Raw genomic sequence first — 17,719 nt, 5'->3', positions numbered from 1 at the left:
GTTGGGATAGAGCTGGCCTGATCACCCAGAACTCTTCTCCCAAAGATGTTGATAGAGATGGTTAACAAGTCGTTTATAAGACAGTATTATAGACGTGGACCTACTACCTGGTACACATCACACATTGAATCCTATAGATGTTTGATGTCTTGTTCTAACCAGTCTCTTAGAGATTTAGATGTAGATGTTAGTGCATGTGGTAGCTAACTTCAGAAGTAGAAATGCTGATGTTATGATTTTCTATTTAGTTTAAACAACAAAGAAACTCTTTTAGAAGATAAGACGATGTAAGATGACGCATGAACTCCCCTTTAACAACCATTTACTTTGATTTTAGACTATTGTAATGGAGTGCTGGATATGCCACCTGAATTTTCCCTCCAACAGAGACCTCAAGAACCATATGATGCCTACACATGGAACTATGAGAGTTGTTTGTCCTTGGTGCCCTGACGAAAGAACATATAAAAGAGTCACAGACCTCAGGAGCCACATCAAGTCAACACATCCTCACCAGCTCGCCAAATACCCATCTGACTTGATTTCTGAAAATAATGGTGTGTGGTTCAGCCTGGACCCAGAAGGATATAGTCGCTTGGTCAACGGAACAGAATGGGGGAGTACCTCTGCCACCCATGCTAGAGTTTTAGTCTTGGAATGGCTTTCCACCACAAGAAGAACAACCAGAAAGAAGGATGAGTGGCAGAGAGGATGGGACAAGTTAAAGATCACACACACACACAGGCCCCAACCCCAGAAGCTTTATTTCAACCTGACTATGATGAAGAAGCCCTAGACATACATGTACCAACTATATGCTACACACCCTCTGCCCCTGAGATAGAAGAGATGGAGATACTACACGTCTCCCTGATGTTGGGGAAAATTTGCTTGTTTATAGGCCAGGGCAGACAGATCTTTAAGATGAATATAAGAGATGCCATCCTCACAGACGCTAAAGGAGTAGCCAGTCTCTCAAGGAAGATGTCGGTACAGAAGAGGAATGAAGCCCCTCAGGTTGACCAGACTAAGATGGTGCAATTAAGTTCACCTACCTTCCAGTCCAGATTATTGAAATTTGCTGGCCTTGACAAGAACTACCTTGACATGATATATACAATGACAGAGGCAGATGACAACAGTCCTCCCGCAAAGAAAATCAGATGTTCAAGCCCAACCCCTGCTCTCACTGCACCAGCCATAGCAGAAACTCCATCTGAGCCAGCCTCGAGTCAGTGAAAGAATCTTCTTCTAGTAATAAACCCAGAGCAAGTATGTCAGAAAGGGCCCTCAACCTCCTAAAACGTGGATGTTTGCCATTATTTCCTCCAGCAAGAAGGGACTGGGGCACAGAACAGATTACGCTGAAGTTGAAAGATCTCAGTATTTTATGGCCTCCAAAGGACTGGCAGGGGATGTCACCTGATAGAAAGCTTTTATCTTGGGAATTCACATCCATGACCATTCAACAGAAGATGGACCCAACAAGAAGTTCCAGTATCGAACGTGTGGACCTACTAGATAAGTTCAATTTCCTCGCACTTCCGGGCACAGTAGAGAAGATTGGGAAAAAGGAGGAACAAATTGTTCGAAAGGCTCGGTACTACATTTATGAACAACTTAAGACAATAGTTAGTGAAGACAATGGGGATTCGACCTGGGTAAAGATGCTTGAGAGATCTTGTGCTCTTAGGGACCGCTCCACTGATGACCTTCTTGCCATTATAGACTCTAAGAACATTCCCATCAGACTGTAAATCTGTAAAGACTGTTAAAGCTATGTTGAGTGATGAAAATTTCAAATTCAGGAGAATTTTATAATTAAGTTGTGGGGAGTGTAATATATTGTAATATATCACTTTATTTTATACGTAATATTATGCGGTCGTCCAGTTTTCATACTTGTTAAATCTATGTTTATCATGTGCCTGCCAGAAAAGTTGTTCGTTTACGATTTTATTGAAAATAATATGTCAGCCTCTCTTGATACGATTGTAGTAATAGCTATTATCATCATATTTTACCTGTTGCTGTTTCATGTAAAGTCGTAGGATTTATAATATCAGGGATAAGAGGGTGGATTTTACATTTCATGTTTTGGTAGCCATCATACTTTACTCGGATCGTCACTTCCGGTTTAGTGACATATTTACTATAGTAATCTATGATTCAAGTTATGAATATTGGATCAGATTCTACATTTTAATTTGAGTTGTTGTGTATTTTGAGGCTATAAGTAGTTCTTTATTGTCAGCATTAACTTTATTATCAGTCAGCTTAATCGGAACTACATTTGTTTACGCTATCGTTGGTAGTTACGATATTCATACACTACATTGTTCAGTATCTATTGTACAGCCTAGGGATGTTTTATAAACATTGAAGGTATTAATTTATTCTTCTAGTCAAGTTTATGTTATGTATTCTATTTCGAGTTGTTAATTTTACGTTGTTATATTTGTTACGCTATTGTACGGCAGCTTGTGTGGCAAAAGTAGTTCTGTGTGGGAACTTGTGTGGGAACTCAGCTTCCCGTACAAGCTGTTGATTGGTTGATAGTTCGTACGGCATATTTTCATTGGATAATTTGTGTCATGTGACAGGGGATAGGAGGTTATATAAGCAAGCGCGTACTACGTTACGACAGATTTCAGCTAGTTGTACGGCGGCAACATTTAAAAAGATAAAGAAGAAAGCTAAGACGGTGAGATACTTATAATGTAAATTACACGTAATTAGCCTAGTTAGAAATCTCTTACCACACTGGACGACCTAAACTTGTGTTTCTGAAGAATCAGCCATGTTTTCTTATGTTGTTATTTGTGTATTGCCTATATTGTTATGATAATGAGATGCTGTACGTACAATAAATGATAAGTATGACTGATCATCATCTTAAGTATTATTCCACCAAGTATCTACAGAGAGAGGAGCCTGGTCTATTTTACATGAGAACAAATTAAATTGGTGCATCCTGGTAAATAGATGATTTATTTAGATGATGAAGCAATGACCTGTATGCATGCTGAGGATTCAGAAATACTAGCCACCCCTTGGGTAGCTTACAATATGATCTGAAGTTTCGTGTTCTGTTGTCTAACCTGCACGTAAATGAACAAAAAGTAACAGTAACTCGGGTCTTATAAAACCAAGACTGTTATTTCTAAAGTTGTAATGAATACATAGCTTTTCTAATCTACCTTCATAGATCTTTCCGGCAAGCTCGAAAAACCGCGGCAACCTCGGATATGTTTTCCGAGCTTGCCGGAAAGGCTAGAAGGTGCTCATTGGTTCTACTGACCTTTTATTTTTCACCTCGAAATTGAAATTACAGTAAAATACAGAATGCTTAAAGCACAGTTAGGAGTTGTGCCATTGCCGACGTGAAGCACACTCTTAGATCCACCATTCTGAATTGTGACCCCCCCCCCCACAAACTCAACCACCAATCTGCCTTCCTATTAATAATTAATCGATTCAGCAAATTTAACAAATGGTTGGGATATCTTCTTCTGTATTTTATTATGCTACAGCGCTAGCTCACCAATCTTTTTAAAAGATAAGCTTGTTTAATTATAATAATATTCGAATGTCGTTTCATTATTCGATCGTCGGTCCATTCGACTGATGGTCGAATAGTCGACTATTCGTTGACATCCCTAATTTTTCGTAAGTTTCCTAAATGCAGATATTACATGCTGCTACTCGACTAAAAGCACCTAATAATTAAACATATTGAAAAGATAACGAAAGCTAATAAGTTCAAATGTTTGATTTTGCTTTAATTGTACTCCGAAATTTTAATTTTAATCAATATTTATTTATCAATATTTATTTTTTATTTCTTCCGTATTTATTTATTTATTACATATCGGTATAACTTTTAATATATCATAGATTTTATTAACAAGACACATGAATTCAATGTATTACAGTGAAAAGGGTAATCATGATCAGTTTGATATGATCATTTTTCTTCCAGAATTTTAATGGAAAATAATGACGCAATTTTATTGAAATCTCTAATGAGTAAATATATGTACGGCAAACGGATGCAATTCTTTGTATGACAATCTATTTTCGAAAAAGATTGTTAATTTGTTAATTTTTTTTATTTTATTTTGTTAAAAGGCTATTGATCTTTCTATTTTCATCGTGTAGGATATATCCTAAATATATTCCTTACACTAGTGTGTCAATTTGACCGGAAGTACAGATTATTTAGATTTTTGCAAAGGAAGTAAAAATTGCACCTCTCTCTGATGATGACTATATAAAATCATGGCGTGTACAAATTACAAAGTGTTGCTATATATTTTTCTGATTTTTCCCTTTGAATTAATGCTAATCATGCATCAGGTAAATGATATATTGGGGACTAGGTAAATATAAAACAATCATTTAAAATCCATTTAAAACTGCAGTAGAAACTTGCCTAAAGCGCAGAATGGGGAAAGGGGGGGGGAGAGAAAAATGAAAAACAAGAAGCAAAAAAACAATATATTAAAGGTGATTATTTGGTAATTGTCACTATTGTTTACGGCTTCAAGAAGAAAGAAAAAACGGCAAGGGGACAGTCGTCTTTGAGTTTAAAAAAATATAAACTAAATACATGTATTATATAGCAAATGACTATTTCTTAAAAAAAAAAAAATGGGTGAAACTCGATCCATCCCCACCCCAACCCCCATCTGTTAGAGTAAGTACGTGCTACGAAATATGCGATTTTTCTAAATATCGACCTTTTCCTTACTAACTCGTGTGAGTTCCATTTACATTACATGTACATGTGTGTAGTTGTTCCTTTGAAGACATTATATATATAGACAAATACAATTTCAGAGAGAGAGAGAGAGAGAATAAAAACACAGTTACTAAAATAGCGATTTAGTTTGAATCGTTTTGAATACATTATTATAATGCTTTAAACCTACTGATTGACTTTTTCAGTAATTCTCAAGTGTTGATTTTCTCAGTTAAATTAGTATAGCATAAAGTGACCGAGCATTTTTTTGGTGTGTGTGTGTATTTTTCTTTAATTCAGGGGGGGATGTTAAATCTGAATTTATTAAATAATTAACTGTTCATGTTTTTATTTTAGGTGCAATAATGTAGCCCTCTCCGATATATTTTATCTGAATATTTTGGAGAGGACCCCCCCCCCCCAAAAGGGAGGGGCCTACATTATTGCAGCTAGTTTTATTAAACCACCAATCCTTTTTAATTATGTTACCATGAATATTTTTTAAGATACAAAATACGAAAAAAAGGTGGAATTTTGTGAAGTCTCTTTCAAATTTTACTAGGGTGAGTTTACGTACATGTATGCTTAAAATATTTATTTTAAATCATAATACGATCGGTATATTTATTTAAAATTTTGATAACGCCCGATATTCGGACACTCGGAATGGGATTGAGCCGTGAAGAACCGGGTCTAAAAAATTAATACACCGTATATTTTTTGTTTCCTATTAAAAGATCGCAAGTGGACTGGTGTAACTGAAAAATATATTAAAAGCTAAATGGGCTTCGTTCAAGTATTGCAAGTTGATAATAAATCAACAGGAAGGATTAATTGCCAAAAATTAAGGCGATATATACTAGTATATGAATCTTTAACTTTAGTGATCTAATGGAGGGCGATTTTCATAATTTGTGGTTGATCTATGCTTGAGTAGACCATCCATCAAAAAAGCAGTTTTTGATTAATCTTGTATCAAAAGAAGCATGGAATCGGATACAAAGCTTACGGACTGCAGTTAACGTGGGATGTTAAGTTTTAAAAACTATGTACGATTCATGAGGCGAGTTGGGGGGGGGGTCCTTCATTTTGAAATGTTCCATTTGAGTTATTAAATATCTATATGTAAAAGTAACGAAAAACCAACCTTAGGAAATACAAAGCCCACTTAAAAAGTATGAGGAGAGAGTTGTGTATTTGAAAAAAAAACTTAACCAAGCCCCCTCCCCCTTTCCCCTTCATTCATATACATGTTTATACCCGATACACAAAATATATTTTTCAAGTTTGAGCTGGTTGCTTCGGACTCATATCCCACTAAGAAAATTTTGAACTCGCCACCGATTTCTGAAAATAGTGTAAATTGTATACAAGGGCAAACCGCTGTTTGAGGCCGGAGAGGGTGTTAAATGTTTTAAAAATGACGCTTTAATACCATTATTCATTTTTTTTTCAAGTTAAACGAAAGAACATCGGTCACTGCACACGTTAAATCTAGAATGTGCATCCACTTCCTATAACTATGTAATTGTTGCATAATGCTTCAATATTGGCAATTCTAGCAAAAAGCAATGTACATGTATATATTCATTTACGTTTAATATGTACTCTATACAGAATGAAAATAAAGTAACAGTACTTATAAGGGTTGAGGTAAATCATTCAGAATTTACTTAGGAAAAGAATAGAGGCATACAAAGTGAGGACTATTCTATTTCCGACTCTCAGTTTTCAAAGTTCGTACATGTAATAGAAAACAATTATTTTCAAAAAATAGGTAATCAGAAATGTCTTTGACACATTTGATTTTTTATTTCATGTATTTAATGGCATAAAGGTTTGGCGTGTCAGGAAGACAAACATATCCTAACAGTATTTGAATTCTCAAAACAACAATTAAGATATAGCAATAAAATACGCGCGATTTGTTTTAGGTTTTTAATTTCATGATAAAGGCGTTAACCTCTTTATTACACGGTCTCCTAATCAGTGTAGATTTTCAGACTAGCTGGTTTATAAGTGAACGAGTTTGTTGGGGTATATCTTTTTTTTCTTTAGGAAGAAAAACCCATAAAATTTCATACAGAATGGGTTCAGAATACTTTTATTTTTAAACAATGTATTTATCTTCCGTACATTGTAAATACATACCAGTATGCAAAATGGAAAGTTTACCAATGTCTCTTTCTTTTAAAAAAATTACTTTGTCCCAGATCATGCGCTGAAACAGGATCTTCCTCGCCTTGTTAAAATTTGTTGAAATTATACATAAAGCAGGTGCGATTTACGTCATTGATACAACGTAAACCCGCAATTTTTAATAACGTCACAACTATTGTAACGTCATTTACGTGTGACGTTACGTTTTTTGGCAATTCAAAAATTTACGTTGGCAGCGAAAGGGTTAACACCGAGGTGCCTCTATAAATCGCCCTAGCGCAAGGGCATACACTTAATAGATATTGGCCATTCTTTAAATATAGATATAAGAAGTGTTCCTTAACTTGAAAAGTGCTGCTGCTTTCGTGAAATCGAGAACGTTACTTAATAAACATTTAAAATACATGTACTTGGTAAAGGTCACGCATTTTTCAGATGGAGTCCATTTACTTGAAATTTAAACTAGTAAAATGCGAATTCTAATTAAAGCAGCAGCATTTTACAGAAAGCCCAAGATGTATAGAAATAATTTATGAATTAAAATTTTACTTTGAATGAGGGTATGCCCTTGCGATATTGAAATTTGTCTATGACCTCCACGCATCACACATTATATGCATTTATCACGTGACTGTCAAATATGGTGACCAAGCTAAATTCTCTGCAGAGTGGGATTTTACTATGTTATTGCAATTAATATGAAATTTATGTGATAAAATAATAGCTTTACAAAAGGAAATTCAGTTTTAAAATGTGTGTATTTGTGCACTTCTATATTCCGTTGATTTCTTCATAGTTAAGAAATAAGCCGAAGGGCTTTATGGTAAATTTGATCTCGTACCAACCCGTATTTATATCCCAATAGATGTTTAAAAATGATACCTTATTACTTATATTTACATTTGTGACTTATTCATATTATATATTAGCCTGATTATAACCTTTAACGCGTGAAATGTTTTATTTTTTCAAACTCAACGGCACGAGTTTGATCTATTGATTGTGCGTTGATCCTTTATGACGTCACTGAGAAATTACGTCGAACGTTTATGACGCGAGGAACCCGTGTTTATACGGATATAGATACGCATGCTTTTAATAGTGTTATATAAAAGAAAACATTTGCAAATGTAAATATTATGCCTTAACAGCGCTGCGAAAGTTTTATTAGTTGCATAAAATTCATGTGCCATCGATTTATACAAGGTAAAGTCATCCATGGGGAGGGGGTTTTCAAGGGTGTTGCTAAAACGCAGAACGGAAAACGGAGCGGAACGGAACGAAAAACAGAATATCTTATATCAAATTATTTACTTCACGCATATATAAATCAGACAGGAACCAGTATTCTATATCATATAGTTTATATCTCATTAAAAAAAATAACATAACATAACATTCATGACCCCCCAGCCGAAGTATTATCTGAACGCCTCATTCATCACTCGTCCAAATCTAATTTTTAAAGCTTATTCACCAAAGACAAAACTCTCTTTTTTATCAGTTATTATGAACCCAGAAGCAGGCAATGGTGTTTTAAAACAGGGGAGGGGCAGAGAAAGAGAATAATTATGTACATATTTGTGTTCCAGACAACGATCACTGGCATTAAGGAAAGAATAGAGGACACACTTATTACAACTACTGGCATGTGCGGATCTAGATGGGGTTCGGAATGGGTTTGAACCCCCTGAAATTTGCGGAGTTATTACGTGTACATTGTAAAGTAAATGAAAGAAAAATGACCCCCCCCCTCCCCGAAATCATGGACCCCTGTGAAGTTGATGGGAAAAGTACACATTAACCCCCCTAAAAATATCCTGGATCCGCGCTATCCACCGTCAGGCACTTAAAGCGAGGACAACGTAGGCTACATCCAGGCCCGTAGGAAGTAATTTCAGTTTGGGGGGGGGGGGGGGGGGGCACAGCCATACATTTTTCAGTTGACAGTTGAGGGGGCTCTATCAAAAAAAATAAAAAGAAAAAGGTCATCAACTATCAAAAATTCCTTGACAAAGAAAAAAAAAATAATAATAATAATAAAAAGGTCATCAGATGTTTATATTGAGGGGGCACAAGCATATAGTATCTATGTTTACTATAGTAATCTATATATCGGCAAAATTATTGGGGGGGGGCACGCCCCCCCCGTGCCCCCCCCCCCGTTCCTACGGCCATGACATCTATGCATCATCCCTACCAAATAATATATAAATAACGAGAGTGCATTTTCGGGAAAATGTGCGATTTCTCCATCATAGCAATTTTAATGTTATTCTGTGCAATCGTTCTGTGTTGTTTTTAAGTTTTACAATTTGGCCTAATACGGGGGATGGGGTTGGGTGGGGGATGCAGAGTTGTACGATATCATGGTTATCCACGCTTTAGGTGCCTGTGCATCGAAAATTATTTTCTGTTCGCACATATAAATATCGAATACAAATGTACTGGCTATTCATGTTAATCAGAGTGGTCCTTTATTAAGTTAATTCACTCATATCTCACCACAACGTATTATATATACCGTGTGTACGGCATTATATTTTTTGTTTTCCGTACCCTATGCTTTGCTTTTGTACTGGAAACTTCATATGAGAATACCGGTATACATGAATAGATCAACTCATTCTTGAAATAAATCAAGATTAAATATGAACAATACATATAATATTTATCGTTTGTGCTATAATAAAGGATGATGTGACATACGGCCCCCGGTAAATTGACAAAAATTTAAATATATAAATTTTACTCTAATTTTTGCATGCACTTAATCACTGACATGTTTACCCTCATAAAATACTACTTTTACCGAAAATAGAAACATAATTTGGAAGATATATGTCTTTATTTTGAGTATGGGTACCATGTTTACATCCAATTCCCATTGAATTTTGGCCCCACCCCACTCTTTGAAGCCCTTAAAATATACGAGTGCAAGTAGGTACATTTTTCTCCTTTGGCTGGTCACTGTATTTTATTGAAATCTACCTATATGTGAAAGGAGAAAAATGTACCTAACTGCGCTCACATGTTGTTTTTAAAAAATTGTAAAATCTAGCTGGCCTTTCCCATTATGACCAGATCGAAGAAAGTATTTTTTCTGACGTAAGAATTAATTCATATGCAAATCGAGGCACTGGCGATACTTTCTAACTGACCAATCAGCTAAATGAGTTGCATTACTAGTGAGTACCACAAAAATACTATGGATATTTTATGCTTGGAAAAAATGTTGTTTTTTTTACCTGCTTTCCGATAAACAATTTTTTATGCATTTGAGTCACAAATTAGACACGGATCTACAATTTCCCAGCTCACATTACAAACAATTGATTTTATAAATATACATAGTTCAAAGTTTGTAAAGCGTTTGATGGGCAATTCACTAGGTCTACACGTATTCCCGAGAATCAGTGAATAGAAGTTTCATGTGCATTTCTTGACCAAAAACTTAGGTTCCATGCGTATTATTATGTATAAATATCCTTGGCTGACCATTAAAAGTTTGAAATGTAGTAGAGATAATGTGTAAATTGACCTAAGCCACGTGTCTGTGATAAAATGTAAACTTGTAGTAAACCAGCATGTTTCGTCGTTCTGTCATCGGATTGGACAATTGTTCTCGGTAAGCGGCTATGTGCGAAATAATAACTTACAATAGTCATATAAGGTAGATTCCTCGGACATGCATATCCCTCTATTGTACTAAGACCCGCCTATTCTATTTTCATAAAAGAACATATTGTCACAAACCAGGCCGAATTTTGCTGTCATAGGGTCTAAAAAATCAGAAAATGCAGTAATCCTTATAATTAAAAATGTCTCGGAACTATATAAACTATTCAAAAGGCGTTGTATTTATTCACTCATGTTTGAAAACTATCAAAATCGTTGTAGATTAAATATGATTCGTCGTAGAAAAAGGGGCCCCAGATAGCAGTTATGTCACATCATCCTTTATATACATGTGTATTTTCAAGGCTTTAAACTATCATATTTTCCGTTCCGCTTTCCTTTCCGTTTTCCGTTCCGCGTTTTAGTAACACCCGTCTTCAAACGCAAATGAATGACGGGAATTTGTGCAAATTTGCCACCGTTTAATGAAAGATCTTGTAGATTTATTACTGCAAGAGAAGTGGAAATGCTAGTGATAAAAGTTTTATGCATAAATTGCATTCTTATGAAAAAAGAGTTGAATAAATTATCAAAAATCTCAGTACTGTCAGTCATTTTCCCTTTCTCGTAATACAGTATATAGCACTCTCTCGGCTCGAACAATGCATATTTTTTCCATCTTAAATATATTTTATGTCGAATTTGATTTTTTAAAAAAGACTTAACCACCCCGTATGCAACAAAATGACCCGGAAGTTATGAAGTGGGTCAATAGAGTAAGAAAGATTTAAGGGAGCCATATTTTAGGGCGTCTATAGTAAAAGGTAAGACAAATTTTATCTTTTAATTGAATATTTTTAAAATTTCTACAAGTACAGTTAATAATGATTGGTAATAAATTGCAATTTAATTCATAAAGGCGGAACTTTGGCCATACCTTTTCCTACTTTCAGTTTAAAGTGTTTCCACATATGTCCTTTCTTTTAACGAACGAACAATTTTCTTTACTGGGGAGATACGAGTAACTTATTCAATTGTATTACTGTATAAATTAAAACGACTTTATGCTAGTTTACTAAAAAAAAATCAAATTTTAAGCTAAGAGTTGTAAAATGTACGGGTAAGTATGGAAAGTATTCATGGGCGGATACAGGATTTGTGATTAGGGGGGCGTGGATAACTTTGTTCAGGCAGGGGGTCTGGGGGCCGCCTTAAGGCCCCCAGTGGGTCCAGGGCAAAGCCCTGGTGGGGGCCCAGGGGGCAAAGCCCCCGGAAGCTCCTGGATTTTCGTGAATTTTAAGAGTAAAACCAGGCACAAAAATAGTGGTATTGATTAGTTATGTACACTATGATATTTCACTTTTTAAAAGAAAAACACACACACACACACAAACCAAAACAAAAAACAAAAAAAAAAAACAACAAAAAAAAACAACAAGATATGTGTGTTGGGTAACTTCGACCGCACACGAGGTATTTTCGATCGATGCGCAAATATAAACTAAATTATTCGCGTCATCTCTAATTTAAAAATATATATATATTAATTTAAATTATTCTGTTGTACAACTTAAAAGATGGTGAAAAAATGCTGACATAAAAAGTAATTTTCAAAATGTACCTAATTTGAAGACATTAAGTGCACCAGGTCATGGTGCCTAGAGACTGATTTACCGATTTGTCAAAGTATGCTAACAAATGTATATACATGTACTGTATATGCGCAGGCATCTAAACCGCATGTAAACAGAGCAGATGATTTTTTTTCACTGTTACAGAACTAGTTTCTACGGAGTATTCTTGTACATAATACTTATCCTAATAACTTTTTTTATACGGACGGTGGTCATGATTTTTTTTTTCTGGTAACAAATAGCATTGCATCATTTTCATTGGTCGAACTGAGTTACCCGCTGACGCCGTATTCATGCATGGGTAACTTCGGCCGATTTCTGTTCAGCTGATTTGCATTTTATTTGTAAAAACTAAATATTATACATTAAAAAGGTATGAATTTAAGTTGCAAAATTAAACATAGTTGATAAATTTCACGCCAGGAATATCCACTGTGTCTTTCTATATAGACAAGATATTTTCAGAGGTGATAAACTGATAATTCCCCGGAATGGTTTAAAAATACTCGTCCGTAATTTTTCGGGCGATAAAGTTTCTTCTTGGATGTAATTTTCCAGTGAAGAAATAAATTTTGCCTATTATTATCGACATTGATTTGTATATGAAAAATGCATTTTCTTTCTGCATAAAATAGATGTGTGTACACTATAATGGGTTATAAACAAATTATTTTAAGGTATTTATGAACGGTCAAAATTAACCAGGTGGTCGAAGTTACACCATCCTAACCTATATCCTGACGTTAAATTCCATTTATATGCATGGAAAGATATGTGAGTAATGAAAAAAGTCTTGTATCTATGTAACTAATGTAAGTAAATTACTGCATAGTTACACCATTTGATAAATAAATACATCAATCAGTGGACGGGTTTGTAACGTAGACCGTCTGATTTTAAAATTCATTTATTTACCTTCGATCAGCCTTTAAATATTGCAGTATTTTACCTTGCATCATGATAGGAAATTGATAAGTGCAGTCTACCCTTCAAACGAAATCGGGAGACGTTTTCCGGTTTGAATAATTATGAAATAATATTCATAGCCTAGGGAATGCAAGGTTTTCAGACTTGATTTTTAAGAAAACCGATACTTTGTCATTAAGTAAAATTACCATTTTTTAATTGACCAATAATTATAAAACCAAAGAATGGAAATTATTAATATTAGTCCTGTCATACTTTTGAAAATTTTAGGGGGGGCGTGCGCCCCCCACGCCCCCCCCCTTAAATCCGCCAGTGGTATTAAGACCCTAATGACATGTAAGCAAAATAACTAGTAGAATACCAAACAATTTACATGTAATTCAAATTGACTTTTTCTTCTCATTGGAGACCATTGTCAGTTTATAATCCACATCAAGAGGTAGATTTTGAATACAGTTATCAGGCTTTGATTTTCACTTCTCAGTGAAAGATGTTTTATACTATACATTTATTGACTGGGTAACATGCGTTAATTGTCGGATCCAAGAACCAAACTGTTTGCCTGAGGCTGTTAGCATGGTTAGGACGAAGGCAATCGGTTGGTTCGAGGGTCGATAAAACGCATTTTGCCCGAGAACATAGTTAATAAATGTTTTGTTTTATCTTTTATTTTATTATAATTTTTTTGACATGCATGTATCTTGTACTGGCTTCCTTGACGTAAATTTCCTTTACCAGCACTGAGGTTTAACTCGGTTAATTCCCGTCACTGTCGAACACCAACGAATGCAAATGAGATTATGCTGATCCTGCCCTCTGTGTGACGTAAGCGTCCAATATCTCATCGACAGGTACAATATCTCACTCCAGAGTCAAACATCGATTTTTTATGACCGCTTAGTAAAACATTGGAAATGTTAGACTTTTTAAAGTATGTATAGATTTATATAGAAACAAATTTTTAAAGGTAGAATAAACTTGATTGTAACAGTTATATTTTAGCTTTAATATTTATTTTCTTAGAAAAAATTTCACACTATCTGAGCATACGTATCTGAACATACATTTCCCCTTATAAAGTGCATGTCAAGTAATTAATGAAGATCAAGTATCATTCATTATTTTCTTTAGTCTTCCCTTTAACTTGGACTAATATTAATAGTAACTGTTTCTTTCCTAGAAGAATTTTACAGCTTTCCTTTTCACCATCCTTATGATTAATGTTTTCTTACTATTGGTTATTAAAAATAACATTACTCGTTCATTCTAACTAGAATCACATAATCTTGCACATTCCTTCGAAAATGTCAATCTTCTATTTTCTTGCCCAAATTTATTATGTAGCATATCAAGCAATTACCATTCTAAGTTAGTTTCGAGTTCAGATCTTGCTCTTAAAGATTTTTTTGAGTGATTATCTATTTAACAAAGCTTTTCATGTGTAAATTTTATTCTATTATTCAAGAAGCTGATTAAACGTGAGATAAAGGAATGGCTTCGGGGTTTGCTCAGCACTACGTGGAATGTACAACATGCGATAGCAATGCTGAGTACCACTGCAACACTTGTCAATTTGACTTGTGTCAGACCTGCAAAGAGACCCATCAACGAAAGAAGAAAACAGAAAACCATGACGTTGTTCTCTACAAAGAAAGAAAAGAAAAAGTACAGGAAAGGTGCTACACCCACAGCGACAAAATATATGACGCCTGCTGCAAAGAATGCGAACTACCTGTTTGTATGAAATGTATAAAGGAAAGTCATTCGTGTCACGCCATTGTAGAAATCGAAGAGATTTTCAATGAGAAGCTTAAAGTATTTAACAAGCAAATACAAGAGTTAAAAGAAAAAATAATTCCACAGTGCGAGGATGTTCAAAAGAATATAAGCAAAGAAATGGAAAAGTGTAGGAAATCACTCTCACGAATTCGATCAGATTTATTAGCTACCGCCAAATCAATTAAGGATCTGGTAGACTTAATACTTAAAGAGAAAACGGAGAAGTTAAGTAAAATTGAAGACAGTCTTACGAGGGAATTGCAATCTCATGAAAAAGAGTTGAAGACATACACCAACGGTCTGAATTCCATCATCGAAGATTTTGAAGTTCTAAGGAGAACAGACAAAAAAGCCGAGTTTATAATAAAACACAAAGAAAAATTACAAATAAACCACTTACAGTCACTCAAGGACATGTATCACAATCCATCTCCATCGTTCACGCCGTGTCCTGTCTCCAAGGAGCAGATTGAGAAATTTTTTGGGGATGTTGTTGAAAAGCCGCCAATACCTTTACCCGGTACATCTGATCTGCATCGCCTTGTTGAAAATGCTAGGATTTGTCCTAATTTTGAAATAGCCAGGACTTTTGAAGAAATTGGTTATTTTGATGTGTCCAGAGTTAAAGCTATACACCATCTTGCTTTCCAAGACGAAAATACATTCTGGATCAATGATGGGTCTGGATGTCTAGGACAGACAGGCATGCAAGGGCCAAAATTACACACGATCCAAACTGTTTCTTGTGGAGATGGCATTCATACACTCACAGAACAAGGAATTCTATATATTGGACCAAATAAACATAATATATACTTATCAGACAGAAAGGGAAAAATAAAAGATTTCATTACTGTTAACAACTGGGAGTTATTCAGTGTCTACAAAAGTCGTTTGAATGGCGATATCCTTGTTGGAATGACACAAGGATCCACAGCTCGAGTCACGAGGTACAGTGAGGATGGCTTAGTCCTTCAACATATTCAATACACTGCACAGCAAATGGGACCATTTCCAAGTCCACACTTTATAACAGAAAACAAGAATGGCGATGTGATAGTGACAAACAACTCATATAAATATGCGTCTGTAGTTGTGGTAGACAGTTCGAGAAGATACAGATTTAGCTATACAGGAAACCCCTCAAACTCCTTGGAAAGTCCCTGGGGAGTAGTGACAGATATTCTAAAGAACATTCTGATTTGTGACTATGATAATAAGAAGATTCACATTATCAACGAGGATGGCGTGTTTCTGGCACACATAGAAGTAAATAAGTACGGTTGCCCTACTGCTGTTGATGTTGATGCTATGCACAACGTCTGGGTGGGATTTTTGAATTCTGGAACAATCAGAAAATTTCGATATCTTCAAGAATGTGACTAACGTCCATCTGTTCCACTAGCATACAAGAAAAAAAATCTAGTTGTCAGATCCTTTTTATGTAAAATTAATCTGCATATATATTATCAAATTCAAATAATTAGGGAGGGGTATGCAATTAAATTTTAATATCCATCACATTAAGGAATACGAATAGTTTTAATAGAAAACAAATGAAAATTATCCAACATAATGAATGATTTATTTAAAAAAAAAAAAAAAAAGCAATTAGGCCAAATAAAAAAATATGTGTGGTTCCGGTTACCCGACCTTCCCTATTTTATACCCCAGACCCTAAACTTTTTTTTGGCAATTTCCATATTTTTTCCGGAATTTCCCCCGATTTCCATCAATGGCTCCAGTTTAAGTTTTAGTTTCAGCAATGACGGCCTCCTTGCAAAACATAGTGCAAGTGTTTAATAGTGTTAAATCCAAAGCAAGCTAGCATGTAGGTGTCCCCTACCAATATTGACTAGTATATTATCACACCACATCTAAATGCCATTTGCAAAGCATTGATAGGTATTATTTAGAAAAAATTAAGAAAATCAATTTGTTAAAAAAAAAAAATTTAAAAAAAAAAAAAAAAAAATCCCTACCTACCTACCCTAATTTTTTTGGAAGTGTAACCGGAACCACACATATTTTTTTGTTTGGCCTTATTTAAAACGATAGATATAACATGTAATTGAATACAAGTAGAAAATATGCTCAAATAAAAAAGAATTTACTAATGGAAAATAATCCAGTAGAAAAATCCAACATGTGTACATGTACAATAAAAATAGACAATTGTAGAATATACAGTAAAAAATATACAAGGCAAATTGTTGAATACAAAATAGGATCGGTCATTAACGATTATGAATCACGGATCTGGAAAGGATATACCTCAATTATATTTTTGGGTATACTTTATCTCGGCTTAGAAGTCACCTTATACAATTTACCTGGGTGTTACAAGGACAGTATAGGAGTGATCGTTCCTTTCCCTGTAAGAAGTTTTTATCTCTCACTTTACATTATAGATGTATTCCCTACACAAAGCTAGTACTCCATATTTTTCTTAATCAACTTTTAATAAAGAACGCGTTATAAAATACAATGTAACATGAGTAAATGATAATTAATATTTAATTGTTTATTTGTTATGACCAAGAGTTGTAATTCCTGTCTGATTGTGAAGGATTTTTCATCTTTAACAAGGAAACGAGGCAATAGCTATAACCACAAAAAAACAAACAAACAAAACCATACAAAAACAAACAAACAAAAACCTTTCTTGTAAATGTTTTTTGGCATTCCTTGTCTGTATTAGATAAATTCATGTATATAAGTGACACGATGTCAAATTTAATATTCATGTTCAACTTTATTTATATCCCTCTACTTTTTTAAAGATTAACTGAGTAACACATCCCGCAACAATTCTATACTAGGGCTGGATATTGGCTAAAGATTTTGTACTGCGATA

The 17,719-nt window shown here is 34.7% G+C and overlaps 1 protein-coding gene across 1 annotated transcript; it reads left to right on the top strand.

Moving 5' to 3' along the window:
• The first annotated feature begins 14,566 nt into the window (after positions 1-14,566).
• On the top strand, positions 14,567-16,333 carry LOC133192626 (uncharacterized). The gene has a single exon (XM_061328620.1). The coding sequence runs from the start codon at positions 14,575-14,577 to the stop codon at positions 16,246-16,248; it is 1,674 nt and encodes a 557-aa protein (XP_061184604.1). The 5' UTR covers positions 14,567-14,574; the 3' UTR covers positions 16,249-16,333.
• Positions 16,334-17,719: the final 1,386 nt, after the last annotated feature.

Source organism: Saccostrea echinata, unplaced genomic scaffold (genome assembly GCF_033153115.1).
Source record: "Saccostrea echinata isolate AGI-Se365-2 ecotype Australia unplaced genomic scaffold, CSIRO_AGI_Sech_v1 ptg000025l, whole genome shotgun sequence".
Taxonomy (NCBI): domain Eukaryota; kingdom Metazoa; phylum Mollusca; class Bivalvia; order Ostreida; family Ostreidae; genus Saccostrea; species Saccostrea echinata.
This window is presented reverse-complemented; position numbering and strand designations above follow the sequence as displayed.